A 22,569-nucleotide genomic window follows, 5' to 3' on the forward strand; every position below is an offset into this window, starting at 1 on the left:
CCAGTGGAGGGAAGGAGATTGTTTAAAGTGGCCTTGGGTAAAGCTAGTACATTTGTGTAATCTGGCCAGAACTAAGTAGATAGATGATAGTAAGATACTGTCAACGGAAAAAAAGACCAAACTCTGTAAAGCAATTTTTAAGAGATTTACTCTGAGCCAAATTTGAGGACCATGACCCAGAGACACGCCCAAGAGGCCTAGAGCAAGTGGACTGCAGAGGTTGGGTTACAGTTTGGTTTTATACATTTCAGGGAGACAGGGGTTACAGGTAAAGTTATAAATCAATACGTGGGAGGCATACATTGGTTTGGCCCGAAAAGGTGGGCCATCTTGAAGGGGGGGGGGGGTTACAGGTTATAGGTGGGTTTAAAGATTCTTTGGCTTATAATTGGTTAAAGACATGAAGCTTTGCCTAAAGGCTTGGAATGTTTCAACATAAGGAACTCTTTATCAGAGATAAGCCACTGGACATAGATTTGTTGTGTAAATTGAGGAGCTGCAGGTTTGTCTTGCATACCCTTAGGCCTGTTAATGGGTTACAAGAGATGTCACCAAGAAGGGAGGGGGGGCATGATAAGGCATGTCTGACCTCCTTCCTCCTGGCAGGCAATTTAATTTTAGGATATTCCTTTGGCCATGAGGGGGTCCATTTAGTCAGCCGGTGGGGGGGTGAGCCTTAAAATTTTATTTTAGTTCACAATACCTACATAATCATTATTTAGTGAACAGTGTAGAAGTAAGCAAGGTGGACAGAAGAAACACATCACTTAAACCTAGCTTGGGGTAATGTGATATTCTAAATGGACATGCGGCATTAGTAGGCAACTAAGAAAATGAAATGCAATGAGAATGTCTGGGTAGATAGGTTATTTTATATATTGGAAAAAATGTGATTAAAGGCAGAATATAACAAAGACTCCTTAAATTCACATTAAGTGAACTAGGCAGGGAACATAATTCTTTTCATGGGAATGTAGCTCCTAAAGATGTCTGAATGGAAAGACATTTTTCAGCTGAAATTGCAAGGTGGTACTGGAGATCCTCAAAGCTGGGGAATGTAAGGAGACAGAGAACACGCATGGAATGTTGAATCTATGGTTAACAGGATGAGCTTGATGGTACTAAACTTGGGAGAAGGAGGGTAGTGGTCACAATTTTTTACTCCTAGTAGCCTTGTTCCTGGAAGGTTCAAGGTGAGAGACTATAAGTGACTTGAGAACCCATCAAAGTCAGCCCTTTAAGTTTCCTCTCACTAGCCATGCCAGAGCGGAAGAGATCCAGCAGGCACTTCTGTTAAAGAGACTTGTTCCGTGAAAACTATACAACTTGGTGTTTTCATTCCTAAAGGTATGATTGATCTCCTACTTTCATACAGTTCCTGTGTTCCCATTCCCACCAAAGCCTACCTTCCCCGTTCGCCCGGGCTCCTCCAACCTCCTGAGCCAGCCCACAGCATGGAGCCCCGCCCACGATCCCGTCCCTAGCGCGGAGCCCCGCCCACGGGCCCGTCCCCAGCGTGGAGCCCCGCCCACAGGCCCGTCCCCAGCGCGGAGGCCCGTCCCCAGCGCGGAGCCCCGCCCACAGGCCCGGCGCTGGCACGGAGCCCCGCCCGGGAGCCCGCCCGGGGCCCAGCGCCGCCGCGGCACGGCCCCCCTGCCTGGGCCACAGCGCTGCCATGGTTGGGGGCCGAGGGGCCTCCGGGCGCGGCCGGGACGAGCCTCCGGAGAGCTACCCGCAGCGACAGGACCACGAGCTGCAAGCCCTGGAGGCCATCTACGGCGCCGACTTCCAGGACCTGCGGCCACACGCGCGCGGACCGGTAGGAACGTGGCTCATCCGGCCCGGGCTGGCGTTCCCCGGCCTCCCCTGGCCCCCAGCCAAAGCCTTGACGCCTCCAGCTTGCGCCGCCCCTTTAGGATCCGCAGGCTTTTTCATCCTTCCGATTCCACCCTTGCTCACTTTTTGTTCTTGCACCCGCAACTGGTCTCCAGAACCCCCACCTGGGCCGAATTCTCCTACAGCCTTTTCCCCAAGTCGGCTTCTCTCTCACCTGGCACTGCTTCGTATTCTCTCTGACGCCCCATAACATCTCTGCCTCCTTCCAACCTTGCCCCCTTTTCCCTCTTGAAAGCCCTGGAGGATTACACAACAGCGCATTCCTAGGCACCCGATGCTACTTTGTTCAGGGAACCCTTTTGGGGCGCTCGAACAGGCCTTATGCCTTCAATCAGAATTCTCAAGTCTCACTCATGTGTTCTCAGCTGTACACCACGTAATTCCTACTTTAGTCCCTAGGCATCCTCACTGTGTTTTCTGGTATGAAAGAACCTTCTGTACCTTCTAAGGCATTTGGCTGAGAGTTTAGGGTACATTCATCTTAGCTGTAACAGAGAGGGAGTTTACTTAGTCTAGACCTTTTAAAACGGCATTTAGTTTAAAATATTATTTTCCTTTTTGTCCGAAGTTAAGGCGTATTATAAGTTGCTGATACTAACATTTTTCCCCCTTCCTTGAAGAATTGATCTACTGAACTAATATGTTTCTAAACAGTCATTTAAAAAGTACTACCTTCCTTCATCTGCCTTTAATTCTGGCATTTCCCGGCGTCTGCCTTATCTACACATCCAGGATTTCGTGAAGCAATAGCATCTTCTGGAGCTGTCAGTGCAAAATATTCTCCCTCTAACCCAACGTACTTCCTCTTTCCTTCGCTAAATATTGTTTTAGGCATTGGTAATACAGCTGTGGACAAAGCGGTCAAAAACCCCTGCCCTTGGGTAGCTTACTTTTTCAGTGCTTAATTTCAAGACTTATTTTTAACCTGAGATAGTAAACATATAAATATCCCCCTTATGCATGCTTGTAATAGTAACATAAGTTTCTGGTGATCTGTTTCCAGACGTTGAAAACCAGGAAGCAGCCCCATTAAGAAGACAAAATAGGTGTTACGAAGTGTACACTGGACTCTATGCAAAGCTACTGAGACTTCATTCAGAACCCGTTTGTTTACTTTTTACAAGCTTAGTTAAGAAGCTCCTAAGGCTGCAGAAAAACCAAAGGGAAAAAGAAGCTGCTTTTAGGTATAATTTGCAGCTGTTGGCCTTATAATAAGATAGAAGACTAGACAAACCAAAGCAAAAACTATAAAAGATAGGCAGAAGAATTCAAATAGCTGTCTGTGGTGCACAGGGCAAATGGCCTCAACACGTTCACAGGCCCTGCAAGCAAGTAACTGATGGTCACGGGATGAATCAGAGTACTTAACATCACTTGCTATTTGCCAGTCTTCAGGGAAAAGCTATGCAGGGCCACAATCCTTTTTGTAAAACTCTGTAGGCCTGATGGGTTTCAGAATTCAAAAGTGTTCCTGTTCACGTTTTTTGTGTGCACATTCCACACATTACCTAACACATTCCTCAGTGTCTGGGACAACATCCCAAGTCAAACACAGAGAAATTTATGAATATTCAAATTTCACACTGAACTGGATAAATAAAGACTACTAATAACCTCATACCAGTTCAGACTAAATTTGCTGCTGATAAATTCAGGTCAGATTTTTTTAAAACTTTTGGGAGGGATTTGTTACAATATAAATTTTAGTTTAGTAGTATATCATTTATAGCTAGCATTTTGAATCAACATTTATAAAACATTTTAACTAAGCATTTATAACTAAATATTTTCGTACATACTAAAAATTATTTTGCATTTGAAAAAAGTTGAGACACCACTAGTTTAAAATATAATCTATAATTTATAGATAGTTATAAATTATTAACTTACTTATTTTGGCTAGCTTTCCATTATCAGCAAAGGGTCTGCTCCTTTATAGTTTGATACCTATTGCAAACTTCCCTCCAAAAAGCTTGCTTCTGTCCCTGGGCTCGCCCGTCATGTATGAGGGTGCTTGTTTTCCTAGATAATCACCAACATTGTATATGTCAGACTTTTTCATCTTTGCCAGTAGGTAAATGAAACATATCTCATTTCAATTTTTATTTCTTTATTTATAAATTATGTAGACCACCTTTGTAAACCATTGATTTTTCTCTTTCTGTGAACTGTTCATGTTCTTTGATTTGTTTTTCCACTCTGTGGTCTATTGGCTTAGTCGTTTGTAAGAACTACATATATGTTAAGATTCACATTTTGGGTCATATATTGCAAGTATTTCCTTCTAATTAACCATATGCACTTTGATGTTTATGTAATTTATATAATCAAAAAATGAACCAAAATGACCAATTTTTTGTTTGATGGTCCCTGGGGCTTGTCTTCTTTTCTAGAAAAGACTTCTCTGTTCTAGTGTTACCAAAAAAATGAATTCTTTGAGGTTTTAAAAGTTTTTTTATGACTTCATTTTTAAATTTCCATCAAATAAATATAGAAATAGCTTTTTTAAAAGTTCTTAACTCCATCTAAGTCTGAGTCTAGGCCACCCCCCACCCGCCAGTGTGCCTCCCCTCCTCCCCCAACTAGGCAGTTAGATAAACACAGGTGATTGAGTTTTTCATTCTTTTCCTCTAATTTGAGATCCTCCCTTTACATTATATGACACGGTTCGTGTATTTGTTCACTCCTACATCCTCAGTGCCTGGTTTAAAAAAAAAAAAAAAACTCTCAAAAATTGTTGTTGAGTGAAATAATTCCCAAATGTATTTAGGTGTATTTCTTGACTGTATTCTATCCCGTTAATCTATTTAAGCACCACTACCACATTGCTTTAATTACAGAAGGTTTATAACAAGCCTTAGTATTTAGTGTGGTTTACTTTACAGAATTTTCTTGACTAGTTTTACTTTAGTTTTTCCATTTGAGCTTTTTTTAAATTTAAATTTATTTATTTAGAGACAGGGTCTCACTATGTTCCCTGGCTGGAGTGCAGTGGCTATTCACAGGCACTACACCTCAAACTCCTGGGCTCAAGTGATCCTCCCATCTCAGTTTCCAAAGAATGTGAATTTTACAATCAGCTTGCCTGGTTCAGAAAATTCTGTTGGCATTTTTATTAGAATAATATTACATGTATTTAATGTATTCACATTCTGAATATTTTAATGTTTGTTTAAAATGGAGCTGTAAGTTATTATTAAACTTTAAGGCATCTAGCATTTTAAAAATTCTCAGCAGCTTGACAGATTACTTGAGAACAGAAGATGAATAAACTTGGTGATTTTTACAAGGTCAGTTACAGAAAGTATTCATTTTTAGATATATTCATTTTAGTATTCATTCATTTAGAAAAGTCAATAAAGCATTTAACATAAACTCTAGAAGAATGTTATCTAATTTCCATTTTCTGGGCTTTCGCTATTAGCATTTTTGAGCTTTTACTATCATTTTTATTTTTTGGCTTCTTCATAGGCTTAAAAACGAAGTCCTGCCCAAATTATCTAGCTTCTCTATGGTGCTTTATTTCTGGATTGGTTATATTTTCACACAGACTAGTTTCTTGCCTGTGTTTCAAACAACACTTGAGGGGATCTGGAGCAGGTGAGAACAGAGGCCATGTTAAGTAAAGTCTTGCCATCACATTCAAGGAGAATGAGTAGTAGCAACCCAGGTAACAATGCTAGACCAATCACCTGAAAGTGATTTGAATTGTTGTGTAACTGTTTTCAAAAAATAATTGTGGGAAAAAACACTAAACATAAAATTTACCGTCTTAACCATTTTTAAATGTGCAATTTGGTATTGTTAAATATATTCACACTGTTATGCAATGGAAAATTGTGTAACATTTTAAATTAATTTCCCAAACTTCATGCTCACTCTGCTGCTTTTCTTGTAAACCAGTGACGTTTAATCATGGGGCTGTCATTGACCGTCAACCCTTTGAATCTTAGAACCCAAGATTTGCAGCCGTGTGAAGTGGCTGATCAGTTTTTATCCTTCCCTTCAATACTTTTAACAGATATAGACACATGCTTAAACCAGTTTGTTTTGTTGGGCTTGAGTGTTAGGAAGTGTCTGAAAGAAGCACATTTGGACCAGCAACAGGGATTTCTGAGGCTTCAGTTGGGGCCTCCTCCATGGGGTGTGTGTTTTGCTGAAAAGAGGGTCCCCAAGGTTCCTTCCTAATCCTTGGGTTATTTTAAGATCCTTGGCTGGTTTTGTTTCTTGATGAGCTGATGCTTTTTATTTCTTTTTGGGAGGCAGGGGGTGGGGGTCGGGAGCTAAGTTCCAAATGAGCATTACCTCTCCTATGTTTTGGGGTGAATTTGCATCATTCTTTTCCTTTTTATATGTTTGATGATTTGTTTGGCTATTTTAGAACAGTTTCAGGAGAGTATTCAACTTCATGATCCTATTAAAAAGCAAATTTAATTCATTTGTTACTATATGGCCTTCTTTCCTTGACTACTTACTATTTTGCTTTCATGTTACTTGCATGCTCAGTCTTCAAAACAAATATATTTTTTCTCATGCAGGACTTTGTATATTTTCTAGCTCATACACACTGCATTGTGTTTTCCTCTTCTTTAGTGCTTTCAGAAATTTTTGGTTACCCCTTACTTTGTGTTTATTTACCTGCAAATGTTTCAGGAATTCGTTATTTCCTTGTGCAGATTAAGTCAAAGATTTTATCAACACTGAATTCTAATGACCATTTGACTTCTAAACAAAGGAGGCCCTACCCCAGCCCATTTCCAGTTACATCTTGATTGTTAAACTTTTTAATCAAACCCTATTCACCTCCACAAGTGCTTGAATGCCCCAATATAAGGTAATGTTTGTATCCTAAACATGTCTTGCATAAAAGCCTCTTCACCATATTGGGAATCACCATGTTGAGAATCCTTTCAGTTTGCTTGAGAAAGCCTAGCAGATATTCTGCTCTTATCTCTGAAAGTGTTATTCCCTGAGTAGGTTTCTGGGCGGTTTGTTTTCTGTTTTTTGTTTTTCGTTTTTTACTGTGAGCCTGTAATGGTTAGAATTAAGTTTAGCTGCATGTGACAGAAAATATCCCTGATACTTGCCAGAAATCCTTAACAGGATTCATTGTGCTTTATTAAGCATTCCCTCTAACTAACAACTACCTTCAAATGTGTAGTCCCCCAATAGGCCGCTGTTTGCTGAAGATTGCTTCCTGTTCCAGTGCCTCTGGGCATAAAGTCATGGCCTCCCAGTACCATATCCCAAGAAGTTTAATTTCATTCATATACACTCTTGGCTTGCTAAATAAAGATAAAAGGGAATGTTAAACCACATTTGTTATCGTACACAGGCAGCGGTAACTCACCTGGTGTGGCGCGTGTTGTGTATTATCTATGTGTTTGTCGCAAGCTCTTTTCTGTCCAAGAAAGGCCTATCCTTTGATTTGCATTTGTAGTTATGTAATACAACTAGAAACTACAAATGCAATAATTGATAATTGTAGTTCTACTTATATTTACATGCTTCTTACTGCTTCCAACTATAGAGGGCTACTCCAATTTTATAGCTTCAAAAACAGAAAATCTGCTATTGCTCCTAGGTGCGGTGCTTGCATTTTATCATCTTGACTTAACTTTTTCACAGCAGACCTGCCAGGTCTTGAATATTTTACTTTAAGAAGACCATCTGTATGCATTTCCCCTTTTCTTCCCTTACTGTTTCTTTTGCCTCTCTTAAGCTATGTTAGTCAATGTGGATTTTGAGTACTGTTCCTCTTTGCTGTTCTGACATAAAGTTTTCACTGGTTAATAGCTAAATTAGAAAATGAAAGGCAGAATAACGTGTAGGTGAAGGTAGATTTGTATAAAATAAATTGACCTTTCTTAGGTAAGACTGTTCTATTCTGAGAATTTTGTACTTCCTTATACTTTTGGTATTAAAATAGTTGTATTTTCTAAAGTGATATACAGTAAAGAGGTAGCAAAAAAGTATTTTCTTGACAAAATAAATTATAAATTGATGATCATAATATCTTTCCAAAACTACGGCTTATGAGACAAGAAAGCACTGGTAAAATTTTGTCTTGAGTCTCACTAGCCTTTCTCTTAGTTTTTACATCTCTAAAATGTAGATCTATAGTCTTTCACTGGATTGTTGTTAGGAAATGAAGAACAATAACACAGGCAAAGACTGGTTGGTAGGATTTATTAATACTTCAGAATAATCCAAGGTGGTGGCTGAGAGGAGGAGCAACACAAGGTAAACAAGATTGGCTATAAATTGGTAATTCTTGAAACTAGGTGGCAGGTATAGGGAGTTCCTTATACTATTATCTCTGCTTTTGAACATTTCCATGATAAAATTTTTTTTAAAGTGAGGCTATTTAAGGATACTGATCATGGCAATAGTTTTTCATTTCCTTCTAAGCAACTAAATATTTTAGCTACTCTTAGCAGCTAAATGCTTCCTGTGCTAAATTCCATCTGATGCGGAAAGTCATGAGAGCTGGCCTGCTGTGGATGAGAGGGAAGCAGGAGGCCTGGAGCTTGTTGAGTCTCACCCTTGCCCCCTGAGGCTCCTCTGCAGAAACCCACCAGCTCCTGCACCTGCTTTTCCTCTCACGTCCTCCTGTTACTCTAGAATAAGAGCCCCTCCTCCTGTCAAAGTCCAGCTGTCTCCGTTGTGTCCAGGATCCGTGGCCTTCTGCCCTCCGAAGGGTTTTGCTGCTTCAGATCCAAATTTCACATCTTTCCCATTCTTCTGTAACATTCCCATCAGCGTCCTCACGTATCTCCCATCTTTAAGAGCAGAACAAAACAAATTCCTTCCTTGATTTCACATCCCTCTCCATCTGTGACCCCATTCGCTGTGCCCCTTAATACCCAGACCTTCTTGAGAGAGTTCTTTAGACTCGCTATGTCCACCTCGTCACCTTGCCTCCAGTCTGCAGCGTGCCAGGGCCTGGGCACAGCAAGGCCACCTGCAGTCATGTTACCTCAGCCGTGAGCACTTCCTGTCCTCATCCTCCTCAACCTCGGGGCATCTGTGACAAGGCCTTACCTTCTGTTTTCCTCCCTCACAGCCCAGTCGCTGCCGGCTCTATCTCAAATCCACTTCCTTCTCTCTCTCTCTCCTCTGCCACCAACATAGTCTGGGTTGTTGTAATAGCTTTTGACTTCTGCTCTTTCTCATCCCCATTCATTCTTTACTCAGCAGCCAACGTGATCTTTTTAACCATATGTTAGATCGTATCATTGCCATCTTAAAATCCTGCCAAATATTTTACGCTCTAGCAAGGCCCTGCATGATCCAGCTGTTCCCTGTCACACCTGCTTTAACCTGGTCTCCCCTTTACCCTGCGTTCCAGACATACAGGCCTCCTTTTGGTTTTAGGAATGCACCAATCTCTGATTCACTTTTGAGTCTCTTTGCATGCTCCTTCTTTGCCTAAAATGCTTGGTCTCTGCCTCATTTCAACATAAATGCTATACATCCTTAGGTCTTCTCTAATGACCACATTGAAATATGTTCCCTTATGCCCACCCCCTGGATCATTCTCTAAGTAGAGCACCACATCATCTCTTCAACACAGTTTCTTTTTGAAGATCATAGCTTCAAATCCTGGGCTCAAGCAATTCTCCTGCCTCAGCCTCCCAAGTAGCTGGGACTATAAGGGTGCCATGCCTGGCTAAGTTTTCTTATTATTTATTTTTTTTTTTTTGTAGAGATGGAGTCTTGCTATGTTGCCCAGGCTGGTTTGGAACTCCTGGCCTCAAGCAATTCTCCCACCTTGGCCTCCCCAAAGTACTGGGATTACAGGCATGAGCCACTGTGCCTGGCCTCTCTTTAACACACTTTTCAACTTGCACTTACACATTTGTTATGTTTGTTTTCCCCTATCAGACCGAAGTTCCATGAGAGCTGAAACTACGTCTGTTTCTCAGCTCCATGGACTAAGCACAGCGCCTGACAGAGTCAGTGCTCAACAGTGTGGGTGATGTATGTGCGGTGGGTGAATGAGTGGATGAAAGGCCTCATGGACCACGTTCACGGAATTACGCTTTACTGGAGGACTCCCAGCTTTTATCAAGGATTATTATAAAACCATATAAAAACTGATACTATAGATTTCATACACGTAGATGAGAACATTGTTTATTATATGATTCAGGGTACCGCATGTAAGGTTTACGTTATAAATTTGTTAGAATTTAGTGTTGCTAAGTACTTTCTTGCCCCTAAAAGAATGTTTAGGCTTTCTCCTTTCTGTTAATGTTACATTTCTCTTTTTGCCTTGGCTACCTGGATGTTCAGAGAAGAAGTTAAGGCTGAATCAGCAGGATTGGCATAATAAAGGAGTGAGTGGCTTATGAAAGAGACACAGGTTTTAGAGTTCAAGCTAGGTTTGAATTCCAGCTCTGGCACTGTGTATCTGTGGGCAAGAATTTTAAATTCCCTGAGCCTGGGCTTCTGTGTCTGTAAAATGGAGATGGCACCCACCTTGCAGAGCTGGTAACTAGCCTGAACCACAGGAGTGCTCAGTAATTATTTTTCCCCTCAGCCTCTCCTTTTCATTAGCTACATATAATATAAACTGCTTCAAATCCTTTTTGGAAAAAGTGTGTATAAATAACTTAAAGAACAACAGAGTATTTGGTGATTCGGTAAAAAACAATTGATTGAAAACATACAATTTTATGAGAGCTATCAGATATCTCTAGTCAAGTGTTTTCACTTGTTAATATCTCAGTATTCAAATCTCAATTCAAATCTCCCCTGCTCAGAGACCTTCCTTAACCTACCTGTCTAGATATCTTCTCTCCCATTACTATGTCCCCTTACTCTATTTTCTTTACAGCACTCATCGCTATTTTAAATTACTCATTTGTCTTCTAGTTTGTATCAGCTAGTTGGGACTATGTCTGTCTAAATTTACCCCCGTACTCCCAGCCCCCAGGGCAGTACCCAGCACATAATTGGCACTCCATAACATTTGAATGAACAGAAGCTAAGTGGAACATTTTGGTTCACTCTTAGATAACTTTGAAAAGGAAAATGCATTTTCTCTGGAATCTTTAAACCATGCTTTTGGAAAATATTCCTAAACACCTATGTAAAACGTAATTATACATAATATTTTAAAAGTTGAACTTTTGAGCTAAGATGATCATTATCTTAATTGTTGATGGTTTGCTATCCAAAAAAAAAAAAATTAAATTTTCTGTTTTCTCTTTTAGATCAAAGAGCCCCCTGAAATCAATTTAATTCTGTACCCTCGAGGCCTAACTGGTGAAGAAGTTTATGTAAAAGTGGAGTTGAGGGTTAAATGCCCGCCTACCTATCCAGATGTGTGAGTACATTTATAAATAACTTCGATGTAATTTCAGTTTTCTGTTCTGACAACATAGGAATCGATTGACATTAATAGTATTTCCTCCTTCCTGCCCCCATTCCACATTAAATTTCATTTCCTATCACCTGTATTTCAACGAAACTACATCAACAATAGATGTTTTCGTGAAACCTGTCTTGTTTAGAGTCTGTTTATACATAGAATTGTCACTATAGATATTAATATTTGCTCAGTGACTACTTGTTCGCTTCTTCTGACATGTTAACTTTGTTTACTTAATTCTTCATAAACTAGGAGGAGGAAAAATCTAGAAGAGAAGGATAAAGGCATGGTGACTATTGAAAGCACTGTGTACTTAAGGTTTAACGTATAATTGGTGTTAGAAATTCAGTACACTTCTGTGCCCAACATGACCATTTACTGCCCACTGCCTAGAGTAGAGGAGTGTTCAAAGTTGCTGTGCTTCTCCATGGGGCACTGTGACAGGCAGGTCTGCCTTTTGCAGGGCTGTCCCAAGGACATTAGCATCCCAGGCCCTTACCCACTGATGCCAGGAGTGTTCTCCAGTCATTGAGACAACAACAAAACCCCACGTATTCCCAAACTGGCCCTGAAGGTGATGTTACCTCTGATTGGGAATCACTGGTTAAAGCCAAAGTGTTAGCCGTCAGCACTCCAATGGTCTGTTCTTGAAGTATCATGTATATTCCATGTGATCTTTCCCCAGACATTCCTCGTGGCAAGGCAAATTGGCCTGGATGATGTCAAATGGTTTGAACAGATAGTGCAGGGAACCAGTGAAGGCTTTTGAGAAGGGAAGTGGCAAATAAAAGGAAGCACTGCTTTACACAGTGGGTGGTAATGTACGGAATTTGGTACCCTAAGAGGTGATGGCAGATATGAAAATACAGATAGGTCAAAACTGAGCTCCTTGAAGTCAGTAACCCCCCTTGGCCCCCAGTACTGTACTGAAAGTGTGTATAGTAGATATGTAAAACATTAATTAATGAAAAAAAGTAATTAAATTTATGAAAGAAAATTAAGACAGTGCCTCTCTAGGTTTTTTTTATGCCTGACACCAAATACATGGTGTCTTTCCTAGCACTACGTGGTGCCCAGCAGTTCAGTTCAGTTCTGACACTGACAGTCCGTAGTTCACGCAGACCCCGCAGATTAAGCGCTCAGTCCCACAAGATTGCCCCCACTTGCCAGTTGCAAGTCCCGGTACTTCTGACCTGTAAATTCTGGGTGTAAATTTTGAGTTTCCCACAGCCCCCTCAGGTTGGATAATTTGCTGTAATGACTCACAGAACTCGGGAAAATACTTTACTTACATTTAATGGTTTGTTATACACGATGCAGCTCTGGAACAGCCAAGTGGAAGAGATGTGGAGGGCAAGGTGTGTGGGGAGGGGCACGGAGCTTCTATGCCCTCTCCAGGCCTGCCGCCCTCCCGCTCCTCTGTGTGTTTGCCAACCCAGAATCTCCCTGAACCCTGTCATTTAGGGGTTTTTATAGAGGTTTCGTCATGTAGGCATGACTGATTAATTAAATCTTTGGCCACTGGTGATTGAACTCAATCTCCAGCCCCCTCTCCTCCCCAAAGGTCTGGGGTGGGGCCGACGTTTCTCACCCTGTGATCAAGGCTTGGTCTTTCTGATGCCCAGCCCCCATGCTGAAGCTATCCAGACACCAGTCAGAGTTACCTCATTAGCACTAACTTTGGTATGGTTGAAAGGGGTTTGTTAGGAATAATATAAGATGTTCCTCTCACCCCTGTCACTCAGGAAATTCCAAGGGTGATAGGAGCTCTGTGCCAGGAATTGGGGTCAAAGACCAAATATATATTTTTTGTTATGCCTTAGCCTCAAGAACTCAAAATATTCTTGAAAAATCAAAATAGAGAAAAATTTGGATATATAAGTACTATAATGTTAATTGTAGCATTATTTATGAAAGTAAAGAAATTGGAAGCAGTCTAAATGTCAAACACTAGAGCGAGGTTTCTCCACCTTGGCACCACTGACATTTTGGGTGGATAGTTCTTGTCGTGGGGCTGCCCTGTGCTCTCTAGGATGTTCAGCAGCATCCCGGACCTCGACCTCCTAGATGCCAGGAGTACCTTTCTCCTCAGGTTGCAAAAACCAAAAAAGTCTTCAGACATTGACAGTTGTCCCCTAGGGGCCAAGATTGTCCCCGATTAAGAACCACTACACTAGAGAACTGTTCAGGTAAATCTTGATGTGTCCATGTGATGAAAGTACTATGGGATGATGTTTTTAAAACAACATGGAAATGCTTATAAAAAGTAAAAGTAAAAAAGTAAGCATAAATTATGAATATGTGGCAAGGACATAAAGAGAATATTAGGAAATTTCTTTAAAGTTTACTTAATTAGTTTTATAGATAAATTTTTCACCATTTTGTTAACATTGCTGTATAATGATTGCTTAATTAAAAAATAATTATATAAAACTTGATTTGGGGGACATTCTTATCCTTCTGAAATGATACGATACAGGAAAACTTTGCTTTTCTGCCAAATAGTCCTTAATGGCACTGTGTGAGAGAGAATGGTGGGTCAGGTGGACCATACAGGGACTCAGGACTATACACGGCTTTCCTATTCTCAGACATCCATGTATCCAAGTAGATAACAATTGTAGAATCCATCACATCGAAGCATTGAGAGGATGCAGAGATAGGTGACTCATCCGGGCTTCACTGAGGTAAAATACCATGAATTACTCAGAAATGCTTGGGAGGAAATATGAATCATCTCCACTTGAGTAAAATTAAATAAATTCTGTTTAATCGCAGAGAGTTGTTATTGGATATTTATTGGTTGGGTATAAAAGGAAACTTGAGGGCTGGTTGTGTGATATTATTGAGTAGAAAATGTTGACTTAGATGAGCTCTCAGGGATGAAGAGGAGCATGAATTACACACCGTTGAAACAGGCAGTTTGCAGTGTGTGCATGACTGGACTTACACACGTGGAGTGAGCATTTCCACCTGTTTACAATCAGAGTGAGTGGGACACAGTTCGTTGTGGGAATACTAGGTAGGTCGCTGGGGCTCCGTCTTGCTTGGTTATTCTCGTTCTGCTTTAAGGTAGAGCACACGAACAGGTACAGAGTGCTTGGACTTGCTCATGAGCTATCAAAGCTAGGTTAATTGACGTTGGTTGCAAGCCAGGGTCGAGAATTACCATACAAGGGAATACATGGTTAAGTTGCTAGACGGAGTCAGACACAGCCGGAATGATTTTTTTTTTTTTTCTTGGAGAAGAAACCAAGAGTTGGGGATCAGGGCAAGTCAGAGGCAATAAATACTAATTGATGTGGGAAAATTTTAATCAGATTGTAAAGCTGAAAGCTAGCGGATCAAGCATGGTCAGTCTGGATCGCCTGGGGGAGTAGGGCGCCTGACCGCCAACACCAAACACTTTGCCCAATCTACTTTGTCCCCACAGGGTGCAGGTGACTCCATGTTGAGCATCGTGTCAACTGTAGTTGCTGCAATACAGTTGAAATCCTTTCGAGATTAAGGGAACTGTTGCTGGGATTGTTCACACATGAGGTCTGTGTGAAATCCTCAGGCCTAGAGTGCTTGGAACCTAGCCAATATTAATACAAACAGGCTATACTTTGTGGAGTAACTCCTTTTTTTAATTTTTTCTTTTCCAGAGTTCCTGAAATAGACTTAAAGAATGCCAAAGGTCTGTCACATGAAAGTGTTAATTTGTTAAAATCCCGCCTGGAAGAACTAGCCAAAAAACAATGTGGGGAGGTAAGACTTGTTAAACTGGAATTAAAAGAGGACAGTAAAAATCTCTATCATGCTCACCAGCATTTGCCTTCCTGCCTTTTCTGTGGCTTAAAGCTGTGGTCTGCAACCCCTGGGCTGTGGACCAGTACCAGTCCGTGGCCTGTTAGGAACCAGGCACACAGCAGGAGGAGAGCAATGGGTGAGCGAGTGAAGCTTCATCTGTATTTACAGCCACTCCCCATCACTCGCATCACCACATAAGCTCCGCCTCCTGTCAGATCAGCGGCAGCATTAGATTCTCATAGGAGCGGAACTCTAAACTGTGCATGTGAGGGAATCTAGGTTGCGCGCTCCTTTTGAGAATCTAACACCTGTTGATTGAGGTGGAGCTGAGGTGGTGATGTTAGCACTGGGGAGCGGCTGCAAATACAGATTATCATTAGCAGAGAGGTTTGACTGCACAATAAATGTAATGTGCTTGAATCATCCTAAAACCAAACCATCCCCTCTCCCCCACCCACCGTGCCACCCACCTGTCCGTGGAAAAATTGTCTTCCATAAAACCAGTCCCTGGTGCCAAAAAGGCTGGGGACTGCTGGCTTAAAGGCTGTCCCATTGCACCTCAGATCCAATTTTGACTAGAATATTTTATTTCTTATTGCTGTGTACAAAGGAAAACATTGTTATTTCTATTGATTTGGGAGAGTTTTTGAAATACAGCTCATAGAGTATCTATAGATGGTACTCTTGAAGCTTGAGAATTTTTCTGAAAACAGTCGATGTGAACTTGACGGTACTTTTTACACAGTTTGGACCTGGCATTGTGACCTGATCTTGACTTGGATCTTTATGGTGGGAAATGTTTGCAGACAAGTGATTTCTGACCAAACTTTGCCACCTCTTTCTTTTGCATATCAGAATTCGTTGTTTTCCTTAATTGGCCACATATTTGACTTCTTTAATGTCTGTTCTACACCTAAGCATTTATGCTGAGTTCAGCACTGATTCTTTTTTAATCTTTTGAACATCACAGTCTACGTATGAGTTCTCCTTTGGCGGCAGAACTCTCTCTGGAGAGCAAGACTAGGTGACTTCGGGGGTAGACTATTACTATGCTTTCCCTAAGCCAGACCAATTCCCTCTGAGTGCAATCCATCTTTTCCTTATTTCTGTATAAAGCACTCAAGTGTTTTTGCCTAGGCAGCCCTAGGCTGCCTCCTCTAACCAAAGGTAACATTCACCTCATACAAAGGCACTTACATTTTATAACACAGTGAATCACAGTGCAATCCATGAAGTACCTTTTGGCTATATAAATTGTGTTCCACTTAAGTTGATGTTTCCAAGACCTTCAGTGATTAATGAGGTACAGAAAGTGATTCTAGAACAGCCTGAATAAAAAACTAGGCCTTGGGAGTTATTCTCAAGTTCTTCCTAGTGTAAGGGGACTCTAATGTCTAACTAAAAAGTATTAATAATATAGAGTTATATTGAAAATTCAGCTACAGAAAATCCTCTAGTTTCTTAGATTCATGATTTATGATTTCAGTTTTTTAACTGTATTTTAAATTAAACTTTTTATTTTATGACAATTATATATTTATACATGTATTGTAGGAAATCATAAAGATCCCATGCACCTTTTGCCCAGTTTGCCCACTGGTAACATTGTGCAATGCTGTAGTACAATATGTAACCAGGATATTGACATCAATACAGTTGAGAAACAGAAGTGTCCCTCACCCCAAGCATCTCTCAGGTTGCTCTTCTCTAGCCACCCCTGGTACCCCCACCTTTTCCTACATACCTGGCAACCACTAATCTGTTCTCCATTTCTATAATTTTGTCATTTCAAGGATGTTGTATAGGTTAGTCACACAGTATGTAACACTTTGGGATTGGCATTTTTCACTCAGCATAATTTCCTAGAGATTTATCCAGGCTGTTGCATGTCTCAATAGCTGTTAGTTTTTGTAGCCGAGTAGTATACCAAGGTATAGAATTACCACTGTTTGTTTAACCATTCACGAGGTGAAAGACATCTAGATTGTTCTGTTTTTTGGCTATTACAAATAAAGCTGCTGTAAACATTCATATGCAGGTTTTTGTGTGTAAGCATAAGTTTTCATTTCTCTGGGATAAATGCCCAGGAGTGAAATCGTGGGCATATGGCAGTTGCATGTTTAGTTTTTTAGGAAGCTGCCAATCTTTTCCAAATTGGCTGAACCACTTTATATTCCCACCAGCAATATATGAATGGTCCAGTTTCTCCATATACTTGGCCAGCATTTGATGTTGTCACTATTTTTTTTGTAATTTTAGCTGTTCTAATAAATGTTGTGATGGTTAATTTTATGTATCAACTTGGCTAAGCCATGGGCCCAGATATTTGGCCAAACATTGTTCTAGACATTTCTGGGAAGATTTATTTTAAATGATATCAACATTTAAATCATTAGACTTTTACTTAAGCTGATAATCTTCCACAACATGGGTAGGTGAGTGCCGTGGCGTCAGCCTAGCTCACAGCAACCTCACACTCCTGGGATCAAGCAATCCTTCTGCCTCGGCCTCCCGAGTAGCTGGGACTACAGGCATGCGCCACCATGCCCGGCTAATTTTTTCTATATATTTTTAGTTGTCTGATTAATTTCTTTCTATTTTTAGTAGAGACGGGGTCTCGCTCTTGCTCAGGCTGGTTTCGAACTCCTGAGCTCAAACAATCCACCCACCTCGGCCTCCCAGAGTGCTAAGATTACAGGCGTGAGCCACTGTGCCCGGCCAACAAAGTATTTTTAAATTAAGGTATATACATTGTTTTTTTAGACATAATGCTATTGCACACATAATAGTGGAAACATAATTCACATGCACTGGGAAACTAAAAAATTAGAGAAAATTGCTTTATTGCAATATTTACTTTATTGCAGAGATCTGAAACCGAACCCACGGTGTCTCTGAGGTGTGCCTGTACTAGCATTCATCTCAGTCATCTCCACGTAATGAGATTTGAAAGGGCATTAAATATGCAAATGTACCATGCAAATCACTGTTCTTGTTTGTCTTAAATTCGTTTAAGTCTGAAATACTAGGAAGTGTAAAATATACATAATTCTAAAGAAGTTATTTGTATTTTCAAATAAAATGCAGTATAATTAGATGTTACAGTGCGGCTTAGGAATTCATTGTGGTGAAGCATTCACTGATACCAGACTTATAAAATAATGAGTCATTTAATTATTTGAATGGGAATAGGTACTCAAAACAGCTTGTTCTTAATCACTTCTAATTGCCTCCAAATGATTTTTAATCTGTGTAGCAGTTCTTTATCAGTCATGTAAAAGTAAACTTACGTGTACTGTATTTTTCAAAATTAGTAAAGTCAAATTCATTTTTTTTTATTGATTATCCAACAAATATTTATCACCTGTCAGCCATGTGCCAGATGCTCACTGTTCCAGCAGTGGGAAACTGCAGTGAGCAAACCATTAGGCCACACTGTGAGGGCACCAGACAGAGAGCAACTGTACGACAAATCAGGCAGCTCCATGTGCTGGGAGAAGTCAGGGTGCGAGGTCTGGAGAGTGATGGTGGAGTGGCTGTTTTTAGGAGGAGTTCAGGAGAGGCCTTAGGATTTGAGCAGAGGCCTGAGGGAAGCAACACAGCCCTGCAGCATGGAGGGAGGGAGAGGCAAGAGCCAGTTTAGAAAGTAGTTATTTTCATCCAGTCTTACAAGTTTTGTCAGATTTATATGTCAGAAAACACTAAGAAATTAAGGCGATCCATAGAAAGACCGTCCCCCCCAGCTTGGCTCCTGCTTCCTGTCTGGGTGAGAAGTGGTTTCTCTTTGACAAAATGGAAACTGCCTCCTTTTCCATCTTTCCTTAGACCTTTTCTTAGGAAAACTTGCCTCTTAGGCCTTATCTAGACTGGTGTTTCTCAACTCTAAATTGAAATATATCCAGTAAATACCGCAGCTTCTGAGATAAGAAAAAACACATTAACTTCACCCAACAAGAGCTTTTCTTTGTATTTATTCCCTAAGAGAAAAGTAGAATATTAAATGGACTAACTTTATATTCTGTGTACAATGACTCCTATTATTATTTACCACTCTTTTAAGTCCCTTTAGAAACTATTTTGAACATAAAATGAGAATTTCAAATTGCTTCACTGTAATTGAGAGAAAAGAAATCTCAGTGTCATGTTCCTTATCTGTAAAAGTTGGCACTCTTCCCCTCTTTGGGGTTGGGTAACTGGTCAGTGTGGGGTCTGAGAAACGCTTGTTCTATTCATTTACCACCCCAGGAATGATTTATGCCTTCTAGGGGTAGGGGAAAGCGGCTTCCCGTGTTCACTTAAGGAATGTCTGAGGCCTTTTTCTTCCTGGTTCAGTGAACACTTTCCTAAGTGGAAATGAAGTAACTTTCTAAGTATTGATCAGCCTCCTACCGGCCCATTACTAGCAGGGAGATAGTAAGGCCTTTAAATATTTGCTTCTGTACTCTCAATAGAATGTTTTCAGTATGCTGTGTGGGCAGATGAATGCGCTGATGTTAGCACTGAGTCTTGTCTGCTCAGCTGTCATGTAGACAGGTTTCCTAGTTGGGAAAGTAGCTTTTACATTCATATGCTCTTAAATATTTTATCAGATTTATTTGTACAGAAAAAATATTGTATTTATTATACAGAAAATGCCAGTAAGTTGAATAGGTCTACAAAAGAAAAGTGAAACTTTATATTCACCTAGGTAGTGATTTGTCTTGGTAGCAACACACTGCAGCGAGCCCTTTAAAAGCTTTTTCCTGCTGTGATTGCATCGTACCTAATTCAGAATGTGTTGTATCAAAATGAGTAATGGGGCCAGGCACAGTGGCTCAAGCCTGTAATCCTAGCGCTTTGGGAGGCTGAGGCGAGGGGATCACTTGAGGCCAGGAACTCGAGACGAGCCTGAGCAAGGGCAAGATCCCGTCTCTACAAAAAATGTCTAACAATTAGCCAGCATGGCGGTGCGCGCCCAGCTACTTGGAAGGCTGAAGCAGGAGGATTGCTTGAGCCTGAGAGTTGGAGGCTGCAGTGAGCTATATTAGGAGGCCACTGTGCTCCAGCCTGGGTGGGCAACAGAGACTGTGTCTCAAAAAAAAAAAAGGTATTGGTATTGTAAGTGGGTCTCTGACTGCTAGCTCGTTTTGCGGTTCCATAGAATCTCCTCTTTGGGCCACGCCTTCCCATTATTTGCTCATTTGTGGTTGGTTTTTGTTTACACATTTAGGTGATGATATTTGAACTGGCTTACTACGTACAGTCATTTCTCAGCGAGCATAACAAGCCCCCTCCCAAGTCTTTCCATGAAGAGATGCTGAAAAGGCGAGCTCAGGAGGAGCAGCAGAGGCTGTTGGAAGCCAAGCGGAAGGAGGAGCAGGAGGTGAGACGCCCTTGTCAACATGGGCGGCCAGCCTGGAGGATGCAAGCTTCTATAGGTTTTTACTCTGTCTCTAACTACAGACTTATCTTTATTTATGTTTTGCTCAGCATTTGATTGAAGAAAGGTAGATTTGTGTGAGAGGAGGTGCCAAGAGTAACTAAAAAATACTATGAGCAGTTCCCTCCTGACACACATCAGTGCTGCTCCTTAGAACTCTTAGTCCAGGTCTTAAAAAGAGACAGAAAGGAAGCCATTTAGTCAAGCTTCCTGTGGTCTTTCTGAGCTCCTTCAGCTGTGCAGGAATTCACTGAGTTTTGGAGGCTGTTTTCTTCTTCCCTGTGTGAGACAAGTGTCTCATGCCCAAATGAGTAGCAAAAGTCAGGAAATAAACTATCTTTGTTCACTAACCATTTGTATTTTTTTCTTTACTCTGTTTGCATAAGGATATAAACTCCTGTCTTATTTTAAAAATCCTTTAAATCAAAGATAATATATGTGGTCTAAATTTCCTTCTTGATTTTAACTTAATTTTTTTTCTGTGTAGCCCTTTAATCAACTTATCTAGAACTTATTTTGGTTCAAGTTGTAAAAAAAAAAAAAAAAGCCTAAGTTTATTTTTTTCCTGGACCTTTTCTTAACACATTTATTAAATAATCATTCTTTATTAAGTGATGTATACTGCTTCCTTTAAAATATATTTCAACTACTTATCTATACCAGGTTCTATTTGTCAGTTATCTATTTTGTTCATCTGGTTTTTCCTTGAGTGTCTGCCATACTCTTTGAATTATTGTATCTTTATGATGTTTTAATACCTGACAAGTCAGGCCCCTTCCCTGTCCCTTCATCTTCCATTGTGTTGTGTTTTTTTTTTCCCCCCTCAGCCATTCTTACCCCTTATTCTTACAGACACACTGTAGGATTGCTTTCTCAAAGTCAAAACAGAACAAATAATCCCCCTGGCATTTTGATTGAAATTACACTAAATTTATATATTCATTTTGGAAGAATTGATGTCTTGAGAGTATTCAAACTTCCCATCCAAGACTGTTTCTACATTTATTTTTATCTGTTGATGAAGCTTTCTAGTTTGTTCCTTATAGGTATTACAATTTCTTACAGTTAGTTCTAAGGTTTTATTTTTTTTCCTTCTTTTCATAGGTTCTTATGCCTGGCTCTTTTGTTTTGTTTTTCTGCTTTATTTTGTTTATCCTGTGCTTACGTTAACACTCTTTGTAGGTTTCATTCATTTTGTTACTTATCTCTTCTTTAAATTGTATAGCCTAGTTATCATTTAGAGTCCATAGTTTTCTATTATTGTCATTGTTTTTAGGAGGGCACATTTTTATTAGAAGATAGTGAATATTTAGCTAACAATCTTGTTCACTGCTATAACTTGGGGTATGTTTTAATATTTTGTATTATTACTGGTATAGTTTTTGGTGAGTCTCTTAACAGTTTTGATATTTACAGTCTGGAATTTTAGGGGACTAATAAAAATGGATGGAGATCAAAATACTTTTAATACTAGGAAAGCTGATTGGAGAATGCAGGTCGAGGTCTATGGCAAGTGAGTGTGGTATCCGAACCATCGCCAGGCCTGGGCGTTGACGATGGCGCAGCCCATCTCCACCGAGCTGGCCCTGGACCAGCATGTTCTCTGCAGACAGGCAGATACGAAAGAGCAGCAGCTGAGACAAGTGTGAGGAGAAGTGATAAGCCAACAGCGTATGCTGTAGTGAAGTCACTGGACATGGAAACATGAAGAGTGGAGAGCAAATGCCCCTCCCCACACAATCCTAACACCTGTTTAAATGGGAATGCCTGTCACATAAGAACTCTGATAAAACTGATGGAACTGCACTTTGGACTGAGATTCAGTATATTCACACCTCTTAGGAAAGGAGAGCTTGAGTTATTGAAATTCAAAAGATGTTCTGTGGTTCCAGAATTTATATGTTTATGCGTTTCAGAGATTGGCATTTGAAGGTAGTTTGTTTTATTTCAGCAACGTGAAATCCTTCATGAGATTCAGAGAAGGAAAGAAGAGATCAAAGAAGAGAAAAAAAGGAAAGAAATCGCTAAGCAGGTACTCTATCAACTCTGCTGTACCAAAATAATTTACATCTTGTAAAACATA

The 22,569-nt window shown here is 40.4% G+C and overlaps 1 protein-coding gene across 1 annotated transcript in view; it reads left to right on the forward strand.

Annotated features, from left to right (window-relative positions):
- Positions 1-1,609: 1,609 nt before the first annotated feature.
- The window catches only part of EIF2AK4 (eukaryotic translation initiation factor 2 alpha kinase 4), a 91,766-nt gene continuing 70,806 nt past the window's right edge, over positions 1,610-22,569 (forward strand). The window contains exons 1-5 of the mRNA XM_012649490.1: positions 1,610-1,819; positions 11,118-11,230; positions 14,923-15,025; positions 20,277-20,429; positions 22,438-22,518. Of these exons, the coding sequence (XP_012504944.1) occupies positions 1,676-1,819; positions 11,118-11,230; positions 14,923-15,025; positions 20,277-20,429; positions 22,438-22,518 (594 nt within the window). The 5' untranslated portion in view covers positions 1,610-1,675. The remainder of the gene's footprint in view (positions 1,820-11,117; positions 11,231-14,922; positions 15,026-20,276; positions 20,430-22,437; positions 22,519-22,569) is intronic.

The sequence above is a fragment of the Propithecus coquereli genome, unplaced genomic scaffold (genome assembly GCF_000956105.1).
Source record: "Propithecus coquereli isolate 6110/MARCELLA unplaced genomic scaffold, Pcoq_1.0 Scaffold3, whole genome shotgun sequence".
NCBI lineage: Eukaryota > Metazoa > Chordata > Mammalia > Primates > Indriidae > Propithecus > Propithecus coquereli.